The sequence below is a fragment of the mitochondrial genome of Carica papaya (genome assembly GCF_054855325.1).
Source record: "Carica papaya mitochondrion, complete genome".
NCBI lineage: Eukaryota > Viridiplantae > Streptophyta > Magnoliopsida > Brassicales > Caricaceae > Carica > Carica papaya.
The window spans coordinates 444,512-465,000 of NC_012116.1; the positions used below are offsets into that span (position 1 = coordinate 444,512).

General features: G+C 45.4%; 1 protein-coding gene and 1 non-coding gene across 2 annotated transcripts, besides 4 other annotated features; both read left to right on the plus strand.

Annotated features, from left to right (window-relative positions):
- Positions 1 to 2,264: 2,264 nt before the first annotated feature.
- On the plus strand, positions 2,265 to 2,351 carry trnS(UGA). Its single transcript has one exon. It is a non-coding gene; the product is annotated as a tRNA-Ser (tRNA).
- Positions 2,352 to 5,208: 2,857 nt separating this feature from the next.
- Positions 5,209 to 5,301: a sequence feature (atp1 fragment).
- A 91-nt stretch (positions 5,302 to 5,392) lies between these two features.
- Positions 5,393 to 5,491: a sequence feature (cox2 fragment).
- Positions 5,492 to 5,831: 340 nt separating this feature from the next.
- Positions 5,832 to 6,434, plus strand: rps1 (ribosomal protein S1). Its single transcript is given in 1 exon segment — positions 5,832 to 6,434. A coding segment is annotated over 1 exon segment (603 nt).
- An 11,869-nt stretch (positions 6,435 to 18,303) lies between these two features.
- Positions 18,304 to 18,348: a sequence feature (trnM(CAU) fragment).
- A 414-nt stretch (positions 18,349 to 18,762) lies between these two features.
- Positions 18,763 to 18,802: a sequence feature (rrn26 fragment).
- The last annotated feature ends 1,687 nt before the right edge of the window (positions 18,803 to 20,489 follow it).

Here is a 20,489-nt window from a genome sequence, read left to right on the forward strand (position 1 = left end):
CGCTGCTGCCCAAAGGTGCTTTATGAAAGCCGGTCCACAGCAGTGAAAGTACGATTGATTCCGTCGATCGAACGAAAATGGCTTCTTGCTTTTTTTTGCCTTTCTGGCTTGACTACTCTGCTTGCTTAACACAAGTTTGATGAAATCTTCACGGACTACTTCACTACCCAGCAAGCTCCGGCTCGAAAGCAAGAAGCAAGGGATTGAGCTGCGCGAAAGCCGTTGCTTGTTAGCGCTTGAGTTTGATTGCAGGGCGTTTAGGCTTGACTAATAAGATAGAAAGGGCTTTCTCCCTTGTTTGAGACCATATAAGGCTTTCTTCAATCGGCAAACAAGGGATGGATCGGAAGTCTGATAAGGCTTTAAGAGATAGGGACTCCAGCGGTAAGAAAGAGTCACTCAGTGAATCGGTGGATCACACATTTGTTGGAGACAGGGACAGGCCTTACTATTGTGAAAGTATACAAGTGTTGAAAGAGTGAAGTCTGGGGACAACGGTAAACGTGAGGAATGGGATCTCCAAACCGCCCTACTAAAGAAGTTCGCAAGCAAGGGACATGCCGAAGACCTACCTTTCCAACTAAGTCCAACGCGAGGACTTTTAATTGACGATGCGTTCCGTCGTCAGCAAGCGGTGGCCGACAAGGCCCTTTTCCCTAAGGGAAGCGAAGAGGACAGGTTTGAAACTCGTTCGGTAAGATTCTCCCGAAGGTAGGCATTTACCCAAGGCACTGATATTCTGAGTCTCTCAATTATACGTGTTTTAGGGAGTTGAACGTCTTATTCTTATGAGTGGCCTATGTGAATATGAGCCAAGCCAGGAGCAAGGATTCCTGAAAATGAATGTAGATCAAAAAATGCAGTTCAATCGTCGAAAGTGATATCTCTTTTAGTCCGGTCTTTTTTTTCTCTTTTGAGTCAGGTTCTTAAGACAGGGCAGGAAATCGGGTTTTCTGAATATCTCTCTTCTGGCCGTTAGTTCGAGATCAAAACTGGACCTGAGAGAGACTAGACTGATAGTAAGAGTAGGTGCGCCTTCAGTTGAGGAGAGCTGTTCACAAGCAGTGATTATGAGCTCTTTCTTCTTTCGGTTCAGAAGAGGTAATTCCTTCAGTTGCACTAATGGATTGAAGAACCTTTTTTTTAGTGCCAACAAAGTGCATGTGTTGTTGGTTAATAAAAACACGAATTTCGATAGGCTAGAGGACTGAGACTATAAGTAGGACAAAGGCCTTAAAAAAGAAATGAAAGGCATTTTTCCACTTATCCAAGGAATCTCTTTCTTGGCATTTGTATTTGAGAGAGAGAGCTTAGGGTCAGTTCCTTCAGTAAACTTATTTGGAAAGTCAGAAGTGAACTTTAGGTAAGTAAGTAGTCCCGTATGAAATTTAGAAAACATTCATATCTGGCACTTGAGGAGGTCAATCTTAAGTGTTTGAAGCTACTGCTAAGGTACTCCCCCTCATCTATAAAGGATAGGCAACGCAAGAGCTCTTTCAGTCTACCCGGGCGTGCTTCTTCATTCATTCATTTAGGCCCGACTAGGAACACGTGGATCCAGGGAACCTGGCTCGGGAACAGCTTCTTACGTCTAGGGGGGCTAATCACAGTCAGAAAGTCCAATCTCTGAAATAGAGCTTAGTCTCTCCATAGTAGTTTACTAGTAGAAGGCGTAGGTTATGACTTGATCCAATAGAGTCAGAACACCTTTCTATCTAAAATACATGGTGCTCGATGAAAGGATCCAGATTCCACACTATGCTGTGGGCTGGGGGGAGAGCTGCTCTGCGAAGCTGGGCGTTCAGTGTGATTATGGGGGAACCATAGACGAAAGAGAATAGAAAGAGCCTTCAAAAAAGAGCGAGGGAGTGATGGGAAACCTTAGTCTATATGTTGCTCGTGAGCCGCCAAGTACCAGTCTCGCAACAGTACTGGCGAAAAAGGATCTTGCTGATCGTTCGCGAGTCGAACTCGCTCTCTTGCCACGCCTTTCACTCACTTGCTTGAGTCGGACTCAATCACTCTTTTTGTTTGGAGGATCGTTCGTTCTTCACTCTCTTGCTATTACCCGCGGGGAGCGCAGCAACCAAGGTACATATTATCATATAGAAAGAAGCGAAGCGAAGCGATTCGTACTACCGGAAAAGTGTCGCTAACCGACAGGCAATAGAGTCAGCCGATAGGCGAAAGCAAGCGTAGCGAATCACATAGATAAGCCCCTACCCGCCAGCGCGCGGATAGATAGGGCGGGCGAAGCGCGAAGGGGATGGATGTCTGAGCGGTTGAAAGAGTCGGTCTTGAAAACCGAAGTATTGATAGGAATACCGGGGGTTCGAATCCCTCTCCATCCGCGAAGTCATAAGTTCTCTCTTGCCTTATCTATAGATAAGAACGAATCGGATCGACTCGACTGATATGATAGATGGAATGGGTAGCTTGTGTTATAATTTTGATCTTCGGCCATCCTGGTCCTCAGGACCCAACACAATATTCTTTTTAGATCTTCTTTTTTAAAGATGCAAAAGGTGTTGATACGTCCTATCCACATAGAAAGCTTACCCTCTTCCACACATTACCTGTGGATGCTACAGCCGCTATCACTTTGGCTGCAGGAGGGGAATGAAGGTCGAAGAAAGCAGGGATAGGTGCAGTCGCATTCGATCGAGAGCCTGATACCCATAGAGAAAGGTCTCAGGTGGAAGGAAAGAATGCCACTTCCCACATAAATAGCAGTAGTGGAGAAGGTGTAGTCGGAATGTCTTGGCAAGCCCCATTCATACGAACCCTAAGAATGCCTTTTTATGTAGCATAGGCTGCCGATGTCCGCAGTGGAAAAAAGAAGGTGATATAATGCGCCTTAAAAAGGGCTCTTTGGGGTAGATTGAGTCTTAATCTTCCATCCAGTCCGCATTTCCCTTTCGTTTCGTGTCGTGCTAGCTGGCCCTCGCACTCTATAAGCATTAGATAGAGTAGCGAAAATGGAGGGGAGAAGACCCGCTTTTTTGACTTCTATAAAAAACTAAAGTGATCCAACCTTTAGATGGTAACTGACCTCATCTTCCCCTAAGATCATATAAAGAGGGGCTTCCCCTCTCTTTTCATGATTATGATCCGGCCAAGTCATTTCATGATGTTAGGAAATGTGCTACTATGAATGCTATAAAAGCAAAGGCCATCTCCGCTTATTCGTATCCTTCGATACGTGCCTGGTCGAAATGTTTGCTTCCTTGAAAAAGGTGGGTCGGTAAGAAAGCGAGCGTTTGATGATTGAGCCTAGGGGATGAGCTCGTCAGCAAAGAAGATCCATGAGGACGAATAGGCTGTCTGAGACTGATAAATAAGAGCAAGTCCTTCATCGATTATTGAATAAACGAGAGAAAGGCTTTTAAGAAGGAAAAACACCCAGGGAACAAAGCTGGCATTGGATCAGTTCAAAAAGGTGATCCCTAAAGTCTATTCTTTTGATTGTGCAGCAGCAGGGTTGGTCCTTATGCGGAGAGGGAGAGGCAATGATTATGGTTTGAGGAGGCGAAACCTGGCGATGGAGATATGAATGCCAACCGCCTCCTTTTTTCCATCTTTAGAAAAAGATGCTTCCTTGCTTTAGTAGAGCTGAAGGAACTAGAGATTGCTATTAGCTAACTGCCTCCTTACAAGTGTAAGCTTATACTTACTAAGATGTTATAAGCCTACCGCCTAGCAAGTGACTGATCTTATAACTAAATGAAATCATCAGCTTTCCCTCTATCGCCTACTAAGGCAGTGCCATATAACAACTATCTATCATATTTAAGCCAATAGGGTCCCGTAAGGGAAGCCAATGCCATCTATCACCTTAAGCCTACTCACTCAACTGAGTGGGATCAACAGTTGGTCTATCCTCAGGAAGCCTATCGACCGCTCTTATGAAACCCAAAATAAAATCCCAATCCCTTAGGTAGTCTAAAATAAGCGCTTAAATGGGGAAGCTAAATAAATGGGCGGGACAGGCCCTATCAGAATGGTATCCTCGAGTGCCTCTGAGGGGCTTCTAGTCCTTCCTTCTTGACTCCTTTCGCTCCTCTACCATATTCATTGATTCATTCTTTGGAAGTTAGGCACGTGACTCGATAGCGCAGGCACAAGACCCTTGAATGCAAACAAAGAAAGAATAGCGAGACCGCATATCAAAAGGTTTGGAACCCAAGCTTACCTTATTATTATGAAAAGGGGAAGGTTTGAGAAAGGGTAGTAGGTGTAGGTCTTTCCAGCCGGATTCATTAATGCAATGGAACTCCAGAACTTGAAGAACTGGCCTTGGAAGGAAATCTTTATTCAAATCATAATCTTTCGGAAGCTGGCATCGCTAGTTGACTCCTCCTCGTCGACAGCCAGCAGTTGCCGGACTAGCCTTCCTTGCCTTCAGCCTAGCTGCCTTGTCTTAGCTAGCCCTTTCGGACTAGCCTTTTGAAGCTTTCTCGCTTCCCCCTAAAGGGGAAGACCCGCTAAGGCACGGCGAACAGCAAGAGCTAATACCCTATCTCTTAATCTGCCTTCAGACGGGATGCTCTAGTTGCTGCTGCTCTTAGCTGAATGCCTTGCTTCGCCCTACAGCTAGTGGAGACAACGACTAATAAGATTGACGACAGGAGAACACCCTGGCTTGACTACTTTTCTGTTATGACTTTCTAGGCCTGGACTAATGCTTCCTTATGTCTGCCATTAGCTTAAGGCTAGTGTAACGGAGGGCTTCCTCGCAAGAAGCTTTATAGTCAGGGGTGAAACGGCTTGTTTGGCTTTCTTCTTTCTGACTACAAGGACTAATGACCTTCTTTCTTTTCCGTACGCTAGGGCCGCTCGCACGCTTTAAGGGCGGTTGAAGGTATTGCACTAAGAAAGACTCCTGCCGTTGCTAAAGGTCAGATTTGAAAGCGGCTCAAACAATTTCTTTAAAAAAAAGAGCAAGCAAGATAAGGCTTTTCAACCGTATCGCGCAGGGGCGCTCAAGCGCCCTATCTTACTAAGAAAAAGAAAGGGGCTCGAAAGCTGCGAAGAAAGTCGAGCTGCTCTAATCGAGCTGTGAAATCGGTCTGGTGAGGTATTGGAAGTGTTCAGCGAATATAGAGAAAGAGACTCAAAAAACCGCGCTATACTGGCAGAGCTTCAGCAAAAGGAGGTAGGTAGCTTTCGCTAATGAGAGATGGGTTTGGGGATTAGGTCTCCTAATTCATGGAATTCTCTCCCAGAGCAGCGGAACTAACGACTCTATTAGAAAGTAGAATTACCAACTTTTATACGAATTTTCAAGTGGATGAGATTTTGCAAGGAATAATAGACTTACATCACGATATCTTTTTCTTCCTCATTCTGATTTTGGTTTTGTGTACAGGATCTTGGTTCGTGCTTTATGGCATTTCCATTATCCAAAAATCCAATCCCGCAAAGGATTGTTCATGGAACTACTATCGAGATTCTTCGGACCATATTTCCTAGTTCTTTGGTTATTCCTTAAATGGGGGATAACAACCGCTTATGCGGCCACTCCTTCTGAGGAGGCCCTATTGACCCATTACTTGTCCTACGAGGAGGACCCTGCTCAAACAAAAGGGGAATCCGAAAGGTATTTTAAAGGAATTTCGGATTTCTTATAGTGGAGGGAGCGGGAGGGGAGAAGACTCATTTTTCATTCTATATAGGGGGGAGCTATTGTGAAGCCTAGAGAGGCGGAAGCGGCAAATTGCTTCTACCGAGTTCCCCAACAGCAGCAGAGCTTAGTAGCTTAACTATTTTGACTGGCGTGGCGCTGCTGGATGCTTCTGATCAATAGGAAGAGGAGGAAAAAAACACTTATGATGAGCATCTATTTGAGTCGATCATTTCCAAGATCTAATTCCAGTTTTTTCTTATGTAGTGGAAACGCCTTACAATCTGAAGTTTTACGCTTAAGGGAAGAAATTTGCTTGGTGGATGCAGGACTTGGGACCCCCAGAATTTGTATGCAAGATGAGCCTACAGGAGTGCCAATCAACCGAGCCACCAGGTTTGAGAATAAGGTGGGATCCCTGGATGTAGTGGCTGGTGAATCACTGATTAAAAAGAGGATTTTGGAGAGATTCTTCATCGATCTAGTGGCCGGTGAATCACTGATCAAAGAGCGAGCAGCCGCCAGGTTTAATGATTTGGTGGGATCCCTGGATGTAGTGGCTGGTGAACCGCTTCTTCTTCTTCCACGAAGATTCAGACAAAACCGAGCTTGGATGGAACTGAACAAGATTTGGCGAAGAAATACAAAGGTAAAAGGCTTTCTTTTTGAGAAAATCAAAGGAGGTTATTCAGTAGCCATCGCGGGTTTCCTGACTTTTCTTCCCTTTCGTCGTAAAATCAAAAGTAGATCGAATGATCGATTCACCATTGAGAGCATTAACCCCAAAAGGAAAAAGATTGTGGTCTTCCAATCGCGGAAGATCAAACAACAAGAACTTGATGAGCGAAATCTGCTGACGAAAAAAAAAAAGAGCTCTTTTTTCAATTCCGAAGCCTAGCGTCTCCTGATAACACTCTATCACCTTAATCCATTTTTTGGTTGAGGGTCTTGCACTTATTCCGGCCCTCTATTTACATAGCAAAGAAAGGCAAAGGCTCTTGCTCGAATGCGTGACTGCGGCGCGCCTATCGCCCCGGCACGGCACTAGAAAATGCATGTTGGGTTGAGCAAGAATACTGCGACTAGGGAGACGCAGAATGGAATTGAAGGCATAGTCTCAATAAAAAGAATTGAAGACCAACCAACGAGTGGTGGATTATGATGGAGTCTCGCAGAAGAAGAGCCTGACTCTATAAGGGCGTTAGCGCGCTACAACTAGCAGCCCCTTTCTTCTTATTAGTCAGATAGGGAAAAGCCCTTTCTATCTTATTAGTCAAGCGCTAACGTCTGCTTTCTTTAGTTTGCTAAATCTATCGCGAGATGTTGGCAGGCATCAAAGGCAATTCAGTAATGGTCAAGCCAGACTATGTCTTCCCTATCGGAAGAGCAAGAACTACTTTAGCTCTCAAGCTGTTGACAATCTACCAATGGGACTATCAAAAGAGACCCGCCTAGGACTGATTGAAAGAAGACCTTGCCGACCAATGCCTTTGACCCTTTCCTCTCTCCAAAAAGGACAGTAGTTAGCAATCCTGCTTTGATAGCTGGGCTTGTGCTTTGACGACTGCTAGAGCGCTGGCTTGGCTTTCGCTCCTGACTTTAATAGTCATAGTGGTTTCGCCCCCTATACAAGGTAACCAAAGACAAAAAGTGTATTTTGAGACTAGTCATAATAAGGTTGGTCTCAACATTTATATTCTACTGGGTTGAAGACTAAAAACGATTTACCCCGGGGAGAGGTCTTTTTTGATTTATCTAAATCCCCTTCACCACCTACACTACTTGAGAAGAAAGAAAGACCACTGCCTCACTCATCAAGCAAGAGCAATTCAAATAGAAAATAGCAAATAGATAGGGCGCCAGAGCTAACGTTCCTTAGGAATAGCAATTATCTGCTTCCTGAATAGAAAACACAGGGAGACCTATTCTCCATCCATCACCAAAGAGAGATTTCATCTTCAAATTCATAAATGATGAACCACAGTCTTGCAAGAAGACAAGCAAATTCCAATAAAAAGCATAGAAATAAGCCGCCAACCAAAAAAAGTCAGATACGAGATTCGCATTACGGTAAGGAGGAGACAGAAGTCCTAGTTAGCATCCAACCCAAGACGAATGAACTTGGCCTTGTGTAGGTTGAGATTTCTGGGTTGAGACAGGCGGTTTCTCTCATTTGAGGTTCCGCTTTTCTTTGGGTCGCTTATTCACGAACAAAGAATCGAAGAATCAACTCAACCAAGAACTCTCTTTCGTCCGTCTGCGTCTGGTTGCCTCCAAAGTTTTCAGCTGGATAGCCGCGAATGGGAAGAGGCAAGACAAGAACCCCTTTACCAGTTCTAAGGCCTATGAAGGGATGGAGCTATTCCCCTGGGAAGGTCAAGCCCATTACCAAAGCCCCACCCATCCACCATAATGGACGCCAACACCATTTCAGAATGATAATGAAAAGGGATGATCAGGCTGATTTTATAGTTGTCACGTGGGTACCCAACTTCACTTACTAATAGGGGAATAGGGGGGAGTCAGTTTGCAAAAAAGCGAACCGAACCATACTTTCTTTATGCATTTGCTCTTTATGATCTCAAACAAGCCCCTCGAACCCTTCTTACTAAACCCTCTTCTTCTGGATTGAATCTCACTTATGGCTTCTTTGCTTGGTGAGGTAACCGGGTTTTTGGAGGGACCGCTTAGGCTGGCCACGTAGCACGAACCGTGTCCGGCTCCAAGAAGAGAAGTAGTGGCTGTGAGTGCATGGTTGGTCCTGAACCAGAGATGAGGTAAGGATATGTATACCTGGGTGAAACTTTTGATATTGGGTTTATGAGTTGCATTTTCCGACTCATTCGAAAGCGTTGAATGCATAATGATGAAAGACAAGGGACTGGAACTGATTGCTGAGAAGGGATCTTGTTCAGCGAGCAGCAGATTCAGTGGGCGAACCCGGGGGACAGCGCCAGAACCCGGCGAGAAAGATTTCGAAACTATCCGTTGTGTTAGCAAATCATACGAGTCATAGTTGTTTAGCTCTGAGTCCGTGATTAGTCAGCAGAAAGAAGAAAGCTATCTCCATTAGTTGTCATCTCCTACTAGTCGCCATCTCCATCCACTACCCCCTCGATGACCGATCCCGAATTCCTCCCAAAGTCATCTTTCCCCACCTATCCTCATAAAAAAGCCCTATAGCAACTCACCGAAGAAAGAAAGGGCCTTCTAAGACCGATGTAAAAAGAAAGCGAATGAAATGTGGAGCACATCCAGAAGAATAGAATAAGCAAGCAACTTCTTTTTATAGGAGTAGTGGTAGTGGTGCTTAGGAGTTTGAGCTCTGACTTTTCGTAGTAGTAGTAGCTGGTCTAGTCTATTGGCGAAAGGAAGGAACCCGAGTCTGATTATGAAAAGGAGAAAGGGCTGGAGCCTGATTGTCTGAAGTGAAGTAGCCTTGGAGCTTAGCTTTCATTTGACACTGAACCGCTGTTGCTGACTACCGGGATGTAACCGCTGCCCTCGGTCCTAACAGCTTATTTACCCCTTAGATGAAAAAGGTCGGACCTTACGCTATTCCTTTCTCACGTCAGAAATTGCGGTCCGGATAAAGCTACTACCCTTAATACACCTTCGGGAGACTACGGGGGTACACTGATAGAGAAAAAGAGTGAAAAGGTCTTATTGTATTGATTCCCGAAGTGAACTTACCGTGATTGCTTTAGGAGTTAGCCCGATGAATGTCGAGATGGATTACCTTTCTTCTTTCTCTGATTGCGCAGGAGCAGTGCCCGGGTTTCCAACAGCCGAAGCCCCTGCCGCTTTCCCTGAGACTAGTGCCTATTCCCATGAGAAGGAGGACACACAAGAGAAGTGCTTTTTCTACGATCCGCTTGCTTGAACGGCTTGATTGAGTACCTGACTGGAAAAGACACCGCCTGGAACTTAGTACCGAAACTTGCCTACCGTCCCAACACAAGGCAAACCTGTCATTCATCGGGCTAACACTTTGATTCATGAAGGCAAGTCGGGAAGTAGGGCAAGGAAGAGATAGCTAGCTTTGGGCTTCCCCTAAGAGAAAGAAGGCACTTTTAAGTGCAGAAGCCAAAGAAACCTCTTTACCTAACTTTGGCTGGTATACGAGTGGGAAGAGGCTCAGTTCAAAAACCATATCTGTCTGTAGATTCACAAAATCTATCTCTGTTGGGAACTGTTGATTAACCCATATTTCTGTCTTTCTTCGATACCGACATTCTAAGATGTAGAGGTGACTTCGTCATGCAGAGGATTCAACTGCTTATTAAGGCCGAGACAGGGCCAAGCTCAATTCCATTGTTACGGGGTGCCACGCTATGTGCTTTCTTTGCTTCATCTTTCTCAAATTGTCTTTATTTGAAGTAGATTATGAAACTATTCAAATTGAACGGATCACACACTAAGACTTTATGAGTCTTTCAGTCCCTCTGACCTGACTTTTCATGTCGAGATGAAAATAGAGGGGGATTACCGTTGAGAATTCGAGATTCCAATTCAAGCTGTCGAAACAACTGCTGCTTATTCAGGTACTGGTACTGGCTAATGCTTTTCTCTCTCCTATCGAAGATTCTCGAAACTCTCAATCAACTGTGGGACTCCTTTCTGTCAAGGGGGGATTCCTTTGAAAGTTGTGGAGCTCTGTTCAGAGAGACCTTAACAGACAGAAGCCCGAACTCATTACTTGGAATCGTGACAAGGGCTCGACATGATAAGAAGGTAATTGAATTGTCTCCGGACTGGTAGTAGGGCCTGGGCTAGAAGTTGTCCGGCCCTCTTCACCGATCTCCTAGCCCTACGAATCAAACATCTCTGGGCATCTGCTTTCAAAGAGAGATTGGTTAGTCGCCTTCTGTTCATTCTGACCCCTAACTACCGGACCCCATTGGTTAAGTTGGGGCAGGAATTGCTATCGGACTACGATCACAGGCCGGGCCGACCCTCCTTTATTCTAGTCCAGTTGGAGAGGGAAAAGTCCCATCCGTTCCAGAAGTCGCAGATAAATGGAAGGCTTAAATACCAAAAACTACGGAGGCATGATCTACTAAAAAAATGGGTAAGCCCGGTGGTTCAAGTCGAGCCTAGCCAACAACCAACATCAGCTTCTAGGGATAGTAGGAGTTGGAGTAACTGCCAACCATTCTAGTGGACCGGTCGAGGCCAGCAGCTATGAATACCCTGTGCCGGTTGTGCGAAGGCAGCAGATCGGGATCGAAGAGCAGTTGTTTAGCATAGGTATGAGCCCGACATCCCATTATCTTCCTTTTCGGAGTCCAGCATCCGATCCTTTATTGGAAAGACCTCACTAATCAATCATCTAGCTAACTGAACCGGATAACTTACCGGGACACTAACTCCTTAACATTCAACTCAGCGAAATCAAGATATTTGAGGGTGACCTATCTCTACTATACTTGGCTCTGGATGGCAAACGAACTAATCCCCCCCTGACCTCCAGACTATCTCCCCAAACCCCCCTCCACCGATACTTAACACACCACCTGTCTACGGGCTGCTAGTCTAACCTGAAATGACCACAACTACACCACTCTGCTCAAATACACTATCATCATACGAAGGCCCGCAAGAGGGCTGCTGGAAAAGAGCAGTTTGAAGGAAGTCAAAGAACACGAACCCACCAAGCAACGGAACGTTGTGCGGTAGGTAGAGGCAGAAGTCGATAAGCTCATAAAAGTGTTCTCAATTACGAGGGTACTAAAAAGATCTAAAAAGTGTTCCGCCCGGAAAAGGTGGATTCTGAAAGGGGTCAACTTCAACTGAACAATATGGCTTTCTCCCACGGTATGGTTTTAGCCCATTTGATCAAGCCCAGCTGCTAACCGCATTCTCTCCCGATCATAAGAGAAGAAAGGCTTTCCAGCTATATCAAAGGCGTATCCACGAAGACCACAATCATCGTCTGCTCGCCAGAAAGAAAGGAATCAAAAAAAAGAAGAGCCCGGCCAAAAGCTTTATAGGCCAATCCTCAAAAAGAATCATCTTATTGGACCAAGGGAAATTAGTGTTTCTTAAGCCATCCGTCTTAAGCGCGCAACAAGCAATCTCGCTCGCTCCTGTAGGTGGGAAGGGCCGGGACTCAAGTGGGGCTGGAGAGCTACTGCCCTGCCTTTCTCTAGTTGGTAATTTGAATATACCAAGGGCAAATCGTTTTTTGAAAGTGGTGCATGTAATGTACTAGTACTAGTTAGTAAATGAAATGGATATCAATCGCGGTGACCCATCAGATAGAAGACAAAGAATTCCAGTATGTGCCGTGCTTTGTCAGTTCTAAGAGCAGGTGGAAGACCTCCCCTTCCAAGATGTTTTCACGATCTTCCATCCAGCGTAAGTCCAAGCAGTCAAAGCGCTTTCATTTGCTGTCGATCCAGCCAAGGAATACCTTTCACCTGGAATTGCAGTGCCAGTTGCAGGCCCAGGATAATCTTTCTAGTATCAGTACCTCTTTTTAGGATATTTTCTGTTTTCAGTGAGTTTCCTTTGATTTTGCGGTTTGAGATCCGGGTACTTGTGATCCAGTTCCAGGGGGAGTTGTAAGCTCTGCCCTTTGGTAACCCCTTTTCTCTGCCAGCTATTGTTTAGCCCTTGCAGCCAGTGGAGTGTTACGGGGTTTAGGGATGTAAGCCAGTTCAATCAGGCCTTCTTTCGTTTGAAAGCCATTTCTTTTCTTACCTGATATTGTAGATGGCAGAATACGAGAATAGGCTTTGTTAGGGGATAATAAAAAGACCTATAGTAGGAGTCTTCCCTTCCCCAACCTTTTGGTAGTTGCCAGTGATCCTCTTGGAGTAGAGTGCCTTGGACCTATTCCCGCCATCTCCTCGCCTTATTCCGCCTTTTCACTTTTCAACCAACAAAGACCTAGAAAAGCCTCAATCAATGGGAGGAACGAAGTAGCTCGAACGAATGTGAGAGGAACGACTTCAACAAGAGGAACTACTCTTTACTTCGATAAAGAAAGAGCTTTCTAAAGAGAGTTGCTTACTACTAAAAGCAAGATGCCCCACTAGTCTGATTTTATTGATCACTAGCCCTTACTCTCAGTCACTGATTCAAGAACGAATACCGAGACAGCCGTCCCCTTGCCGGTCTACTGCCTGATGGCTTTACATCGCTAAAGAATCAGTAATTGACAGCAAGAACTAAGAATCAAAAAAAGGAAAGTACCAATTAGATTGGCAATGCGCGCTCCTGTGGGAGTCGAACCCACCGCATAGGTGCCTTGTTCTACCGAGAGATGAACTAAGGAGCGGTAACCCCTAACATTTCTGAAACCATCTCTGAACGACCGAACAAGGAAATTCTCTGAGCTCGGTCCCTTTGTCTTTGCCGGAGCCCCATCGGGGGTCAGTGGAGCTGTTGTCCGGCATATCCCCCCCGAGATGCTCAACGAAAAATCCAAGGCGACCTACCCGCTTTCCTTTCGGTCAGCTGCCCCTTAACCGCTTCAGGGGACTTTCTTTTCACCTTCGAAGTCCTATGCATAGTCAGTACTATAGCTCAAATCATGTTAAATTGAAGGCCTTCTGTCTTTGTCGAGAAGTGCCCAAACGCGGGCATAGACGGAGGTTCTATCGGCCTCCTCGTTACTGGGCCATGGCTTAGTCCACAAATCTCTAAAAAGATGTTCCATGTCTTGCTGCGTTAGAAAATGGGAATCCAGGTTCAAAGCCTCCACGATCTCCTTATTTGGAAGAAACCCAATATTTCCTCGTGGATCAACGTCCACTAACGCCTCGTTGAACACCCTAATTCTTTCTGTCTTCCAATGCTTCCGCTCGTACTCCGAGGGAAACTCCAAGCTCTCTTTCTGCTCGTTGGTGGGAGAACAATCAATGGATTGGTTCCCGGGAGTAGAGGTTTCAGTACCTGGGGACGAAAACTCTGACGAAGCTGATACAAAATTCTCATTTTCTCTTCCCCCTGAGCTTGCAGCATGAGCCTCAAGAGAAGTAGAAAGAGACGACGACTCCGGGCTGGAGGAAGATTTGAAAGCAGGAGAATCTTCCATCCAACATATTAGCTCTGGCAAGACCATTCCATCCAAGTGTATGAGTGTCTTACAGGCGCACAACAGCAAAAGAGCCAGCCCCCCTGAGCATGAGCAGCCCACCCCTTTACATAGAGCAAAGGATAGGGCTCGCCCGCCGAGAGAGAAAGCAAGCCTTTCAAGCCAATCTCTTGATTCACATTCATGTGAAACCGTTGCAACCGATCCTGCATACCAATCATCTGCCGCTTACAGTAATGGCACTAAGCCAAGGTTTCTATGGATTCAGTCCTGTAGAAAAAAACATTTATTAGGGCAATTAAGTTAGTAGTGTCACCGGTCAATCCCTGGGACACTAGCGAGTCCGTCCTTCGTTTCATTCGTTGGTTTGTCTTCGGTTTGCTTTTCAACTCGGCCTTCTCTCGGGACTGTGGTGACGAACCTCACTCTCCTCGGTCAAGTGGTTGACCCGTCTGTCCAATAAGTTTACTAAGTGAATGGGAATCCGATAGTTCTACCAGCCTGGGAAGAGTAGTCAGAGGCAATTCGCTAATGTGGAGCTGTTTATATCGGCTTTCTTTCCTCCAACATGAAAGGGGGTTGAGCGGTGCGCATTCCTTTACGCATTCAGCTGACCTTTCCATTACCGTGGGAAAGGCTCACTCTCGGTAAAGCGGATGACTCATCTGGATAACAAACTGAATAAGCCGATGCGAGTCTAACAGTTCCACCAGTAAGGAAGGAACGGGAAGAAGCAGGCAAAGCAAGGCTTTCTTCTTTCTTTCAGAGTGAGAAAGGGAAAGCAAACGAATCGAAGCAGTCTTCTGCTAATAGGGCTCGAAAGCAAGAAAGGGAGGCTTGAAAGCTAACGAGGCTCGTCAATGGCTTGGCTTCAGGTCTATGTTATGGCGAATGGAAGCGCAGATTAGCAGGTGTCCGCTTGACTCAGTCATAGTCTAGCCGACCAACTGGTACGCACTCGAAGCCTATGTTCACTAGAGCAATTGAAAAAGGTATGGTAGTCCACGCATTGCACACTTTTTTCATCCAAACTGTGCACAAACTGGGCATGGTGATGGGAGCTAGGTTCAAGGTACAGAAGGATAGCCCTTCTATTTCTTTGCTGCACCATATGCTAATTCTACTTTGGAAGCACTGATTTGAATCTTCCTACTTTCTTTGCTGCACACGACTTTTTCACGGAGTCTGCTTCCACAGTTGCTTGAGCGACAACCACCTTGCGTCCCAACCTTCTTGCTTCTCGACTTTCTTTGGTGCCAAAGACCGATGACTAGTTAACCGACTCCTGGTCGACATGAGGAAGACAACTCTTCTTCTGGTAAAGTGGACGAGAAGAGCGAGTCTCTGTCTAACTACTCTAACCAGGAGGGGGGATGATAGGTGATGACAGGCCAATAGGAAGCTTGCTACGGTCTAGTCCGGACGGACCTGGAAAGCGCGATGGATATGTTCTCAGCCAATGCATCTTCTTGCTACCCGATTTTGACAATACAGATGTCGATAATCTGACCTTGGGCACAGACAACTATCAGTTATTTGCTTGCTTCCGTGTAAACTTACTGAATAGCCTTCGTACTTGATTTTAATGAACCTGTCTTTTTTCTTAAAATGATGGTGAGCTGTATTCCAAGTGAGAATCCATCCGTATAAATTGTTTCATAATCTATTCTATTGATGACACCTGTTGGATTACTTCCGAAAAGAAAGTCCTTAGTGTAGGTCTTTCCTCTCGAAAGGTTAGCTAGCTCGACTTCCTGTCCAGTCTGCCTTTGAAGCCTAGTTCCCATTTCCTTCGTGTAAGTGAAATTAGAAGAGTAGCCCGGTCAACTCCTTTAGAGGAATTGGAAGTATAAAACTAGACTCACTCTCCACAATTGGATGAATCAAAAACAGGCTACACTTAGATCGATTTTTCCAAAAGAAAAGAGACCTATTACCAGTCTTCTTTCTCTATTAGGTGCAACAAAGGAAGATCTAGGTGAGGTTGAGTGCTCGCTTTCTTCCATCGATCTCCGCTCTTTGGATTGATCACTTGTCAAGGACAGCCCGGAATTTCCGCTGACTGTCCAGCAACAGAGCCATAACATAAACAGTCAGTCATATTATCGGGCAACTCCATCCATGACAAGGTCTTGGTCTGGGGCTTCGACCCATAGAGAACAGGGTGGCTCTCAAACTTAAACACATGTGGTAGGGTCTCTCTTTGTGAGCATACCAACCCGAGTTGGATCAATGAGGATGGTGTGATCTGACCTCTCAATCGTGGGTTTCCCCATCCGAGGACTCCCTCGCCTTTTTCTTTCCTTTCGGCAGAGAAGAAGACGGAAAAACAAAAGGGGATATTCGTTTTTGAAACTCCAAGGAGGACGGGCATGACAGAGTTTGGCAAGAAGAATCCCTTCCTTTTTCGAAGACGACGAGCTGTCCACCTTCATTACCTAAGATGAAGAATTCTCACCCATGCTACGAGTCTGCGGTCAAGCGCAATCTGAGATCCCTCTTCGATAGACATGAACCAGGCGAGTCCGAATCCCTTTCTGTTTTGTCAGCTGATCCTACGAGCTTTCATGGAAAGCCTATATCTTATAGCGCGTACAAGAACAAGTGGTGGGCAATCTTCTCTGCGCTCTTTGACCTACCATAGATCCTTAGTGGTGGACCGATCGACCTCAAGCCCTATCGTCAAAGACAGACTCTTTTGGTGCAATGAGAGAGGTACTTTCAAAAAAGTCAGTGGTAGGTTGCTCTCGTCAAGGAGTAAGGCGAGAATCCAATCCAGGGAAAAAAGGTAGGGTAGAATCGCCGAGTCGTCTAGCACCGTCCCCTGCCTCAACTCCACAATCACAATCATTTGTAAAAAAAGGTGGTTTGCTGCTGATCCTTTCCCCGGCATTGGAAAGACCTGACAAAGAATCCTTAGATTGGGAAATGTGCTATATGGAGGTTTTTCTTATTGTTGACGTACTGACTCATGATCCGCTTATTGAGATCTATGATCCTCCGTGGGCATCTTCCTGCTACTAGTGATTCACTGTGCATTCTATCCATGGCTCGCGATATGCTCTTGCCGTAATTGGAGACAGCCAGGTCAATAGCGCTATTACCTTATTCTTGCAAAGCCCTTAGTCTTGCAAGAGACCATTCCCTCACAGTCGATGCTTCTTATTCACTTCATCTGCACCTTCTTGCTACAAAAGAAGGCTAGGCACCTTTGAAACTAGGAATCTTCTAGTAAGATGGCAGGCAAAGTCTAACAGCCTATTCTATTCTGAAAGTTGACTATAGGCTAGATTCGATCTCGAAAGTTCGAAGTATTTGCCGCTGTTAAAGGTCTTAAAAGCTCTCTCCTTTTCGTTTAGTGCAAAGGACCCTATTCCATTTTGTTCTATAGAAAATTCCTAGTGAGTTTCCTTCACTCGGAGTTCTTTCTTCAACTCTGCTTTGCTTCTCTTGCTAATCAGTAGCCAGACTTACCTAATTAGGAGAAGAAGTCCTAGGGGTGCGGTGCGGTCGATTCGTCTTGCCTTGGCCTGCCCACTCTATTTATTAAGGGCTTGGCTGATCGAGAAAGCGTTCAATCTCCTCCTCGCTTACCTTTCTTGGTCACAGCTAAGAGTTCTTTACTTTATTTCGTCTGGAAAACCCTGGCGTGATCTCACCAGAGAAAGACGAGTTCTCAGCTCCCAGTCAACGGTCCAGGTCCTAAAACTACCGCCTTTGCCTTTGCAGCGGATTCCATGGCATCTTACTCCGCACCTTGATTTGCTACGGGATAGGACCTAACATAAGCATTTCCCTTTGGCCTGCTTCCAGAGCTTCTTTCCCCAGGAAGATGGGCATATTCATTTGTTGGCGAGCTCTTGCCTGTCTGCTTCTAACTTGCTTCCTTTCCAGTCATTCCTCTCTCTTCCGTTCGACCAGTCTTTCTTTCCATACAGTGATTTGCTTCCCTACTAGGTTCTCTCTCTTAACTGGAACCGCTGAATGACATCCAGCCTTGGGCTCTGGAGTTCATAGTTGCTCAACAAGCTAACCCAGCTGAAGGAAGGGCTTTGAATCCTATAGCCTACTCTCCTTTTGAGTTTTGTCTTTCGAATGAAGCTTACAATTGAAGAGGTCAGTGAGAAGCTTGGTTGTTTTGCCTTAAGTACCGCTTCTTGGACCAACGTATTGTATTTGATTTATATTAGAATTTAGCCTATTTTGCTTTAGAGACATACTATGGAGTTTTCTATTCATCTGAAGGAATCAACCCACATTACCATTACTGATTATATCTACCAGACTATACTCATTCATTTCTCATTCCTGGGAAAAGAAAGAAGCAGATAACACAGGACTCTGCTAAGTGGTAGAAAATGAAATAAGAAGGAGGTTCTCTTATAGGGTAGCTAGGAGTGAGCCTTCGGCGAGTAGTTCTTCCTTATCTGGTAGTCAGTTTTGCTTAGGCAAGGAAGATCCCTCGCTTTGACCGAAAACAAGATCGCGTGAGTGAAGAGAGGAGCGAAGCAGATCGACGAAAGAAGAGGTAGGTTCTTCCTACAGCCATAAAGGGGCTTCCCCTCGACTATGTACCTTACCAGCCCTTGACAACTGAAGGTCCACGTCTAAGAACATTCGGACTGGGTGAATAGACTCTTGTTCCCCCGGTGCGAAAGCAGTTGCTTCCCTAGTTTGAGAAATCCTCAATTGGGAATCAAGACTCCCCTTCCCTTAGCTTCTTATCTACCTTTGGTCTTCAAGACCTCTAGGACGTGTAGAAAGATCTTTTTTTTTTGAGGATGGATGTCCAGCCCTAGTTCCTAACTTCGACATCTCGCTTTCCCTTCCATCCTTAACCGAGAACAATTCAGGTGCACTCTCGTCGTTCTGCTTGGAAGCATACTGATTTCATTTGCGACTGATAAGTATGAAATCATCCCTACTTTTTGGAACAAGGGCCTGGATCAACATATGGCTGAGACCTTGAATGCCTTCGAGACTATCAAAGTCAAACTATCCTAGTTTTGAACTCACTAGCCTCATTACATGGAGCAAAGCACTCTCTATCAGTGACTGTCCATCCCCTGGTCTAGCCAATTCCTTCCAGTTCAAATCGGGAGAAGGGGTCCTCTCCTATCTTTTGATTAGGAAAGAGGGGGTAGCGACTCTAACGAATCTAATGCTGCCCACTCAAGCTAAAAGCTAGTCGAATGCTACTGCCCTTACTAAAATGAAAATCTCTTTATATTGGTACCCTCGGGTCGGGGGAAAGAGTAAGAACAAAAGATATAAGACTGCATCTTCCTTTTGGTCGCAGCTAAGCATTCGTTCCCAGTCGACAAGAGAAAGAACTGCTTCTTTTCTTCAACAAAAGACAAAACCGCCATGCGCCATTCTTCTTTCTACAGAATATTTAAAAATGGGCGTATCATTAAGGTAAATGAGTGTTAGTGGCCATATGAGGTAGTCCCCCCGCTCATTCTCCTTGTTCCTGTAAAGTTGAAAGTCGTACCCAGGAACCGTGGTTTTCAAAATCCCCATGAGCCTTTCCTCTGTCTCCACTCATCCCCTTTTCAGCTATTGTGGTACTCAGAAAGATTCTCTTTTTGTCCCGAGACTTTACCCACTTCCCCATCCCCTTCCCCTGAAATTGGCTATTTCTTTTATTGCTACTGCTAGCAGTAGCACTACCGTCGCTTCTGATCTCTCTGCTATCACCCCATTGGATAGCCTTTCAGTGGCCTTCAGGAGTGGTAGACGCGGAGCCTTTTGAAGCTAATTCTCAAGCAGCTCATTCTCTTTCTGTGGCATTTGTCCTTTCTTTCATCCCGTGTACTTCTCTTTCTTTTTCGAGTCTTAAACTAGGAAAATAGTCGATAGAAAACTCTTCCTTGGTACGAGGGGAATTGGGGATTGAAAGTCTCTAGGTACCAAAGGCCGATGAAAGCCTTTCCAAAGGAATTAGGTTAAGTTGCCTACATGGCTACTTATAGCAGCTCCCGAAGATCAGGAATAGCCTTTACTGCCAACCAACCTTTCCTCTTTCTTTGAGTGTGCTTATGTGTGTGTCTTCTTCTTCTTTTTAGTGGGCTTCGAGGAGCTTTCTTCCGACTGGGGGCTCTCTGCCATCGGATGCCAGTCATATTATTGACAGCTTTAAGCAGCTTCATGGATTTCTTGGAAATAACTAGCTGTCCCTCGGGTATTTCGGGTGGCCTTAGTACTTCAGAAGCTTCATCAAGCGCCTCCCAAAACACCTTTTCATTCCCCCGAGCCACTGTGACAAGTTAGTGTGCTCAGAGGGTTTGTCCAAGAGGAATTCTTGGAAAGGCGCCTGCGGCCCTGATATTGTTTTTCCACCCAATCCTTTAAGACATAGCAGTCTTCTAAGGGATGGCTTCCTAGTCTTTGGGGGAGTTGCATCAGGAAAACTCCATTTGCTCTCTTTCATGCATGACCAGGTAGGGAGGCCCCCTTTATCTTAGTCACACACTCTCTGTTCTTTTTTGCCTTTATATCTGGCTCGGCAGTTGAGGTCACTCTTCTTAGTTAGGTTCGCTCTTATTCTCATTGAGGGCTTCTCGATCATTTTTATGCTTTCTTCTCTCTGGCATGGTACCCTAGCTCTTCTTCTTTTTACGGTCTCTCCCGCATTTAGCGGAGAACTCTAGATTTGAGTAGGTAGGAAAAAGCAAATTGATCCTATTTTTGGTTGAGCGACGGAAAAGTCGTGTCGGGCTTTTTCAAGTTTCCTAAAAAGAGAAGCTTAAAAAGTAGTCAAATCAATCAGCCCATGGGTAAGAAAGATTAGGCCCTAAGTCAATCTAACGTTTTCTCCAT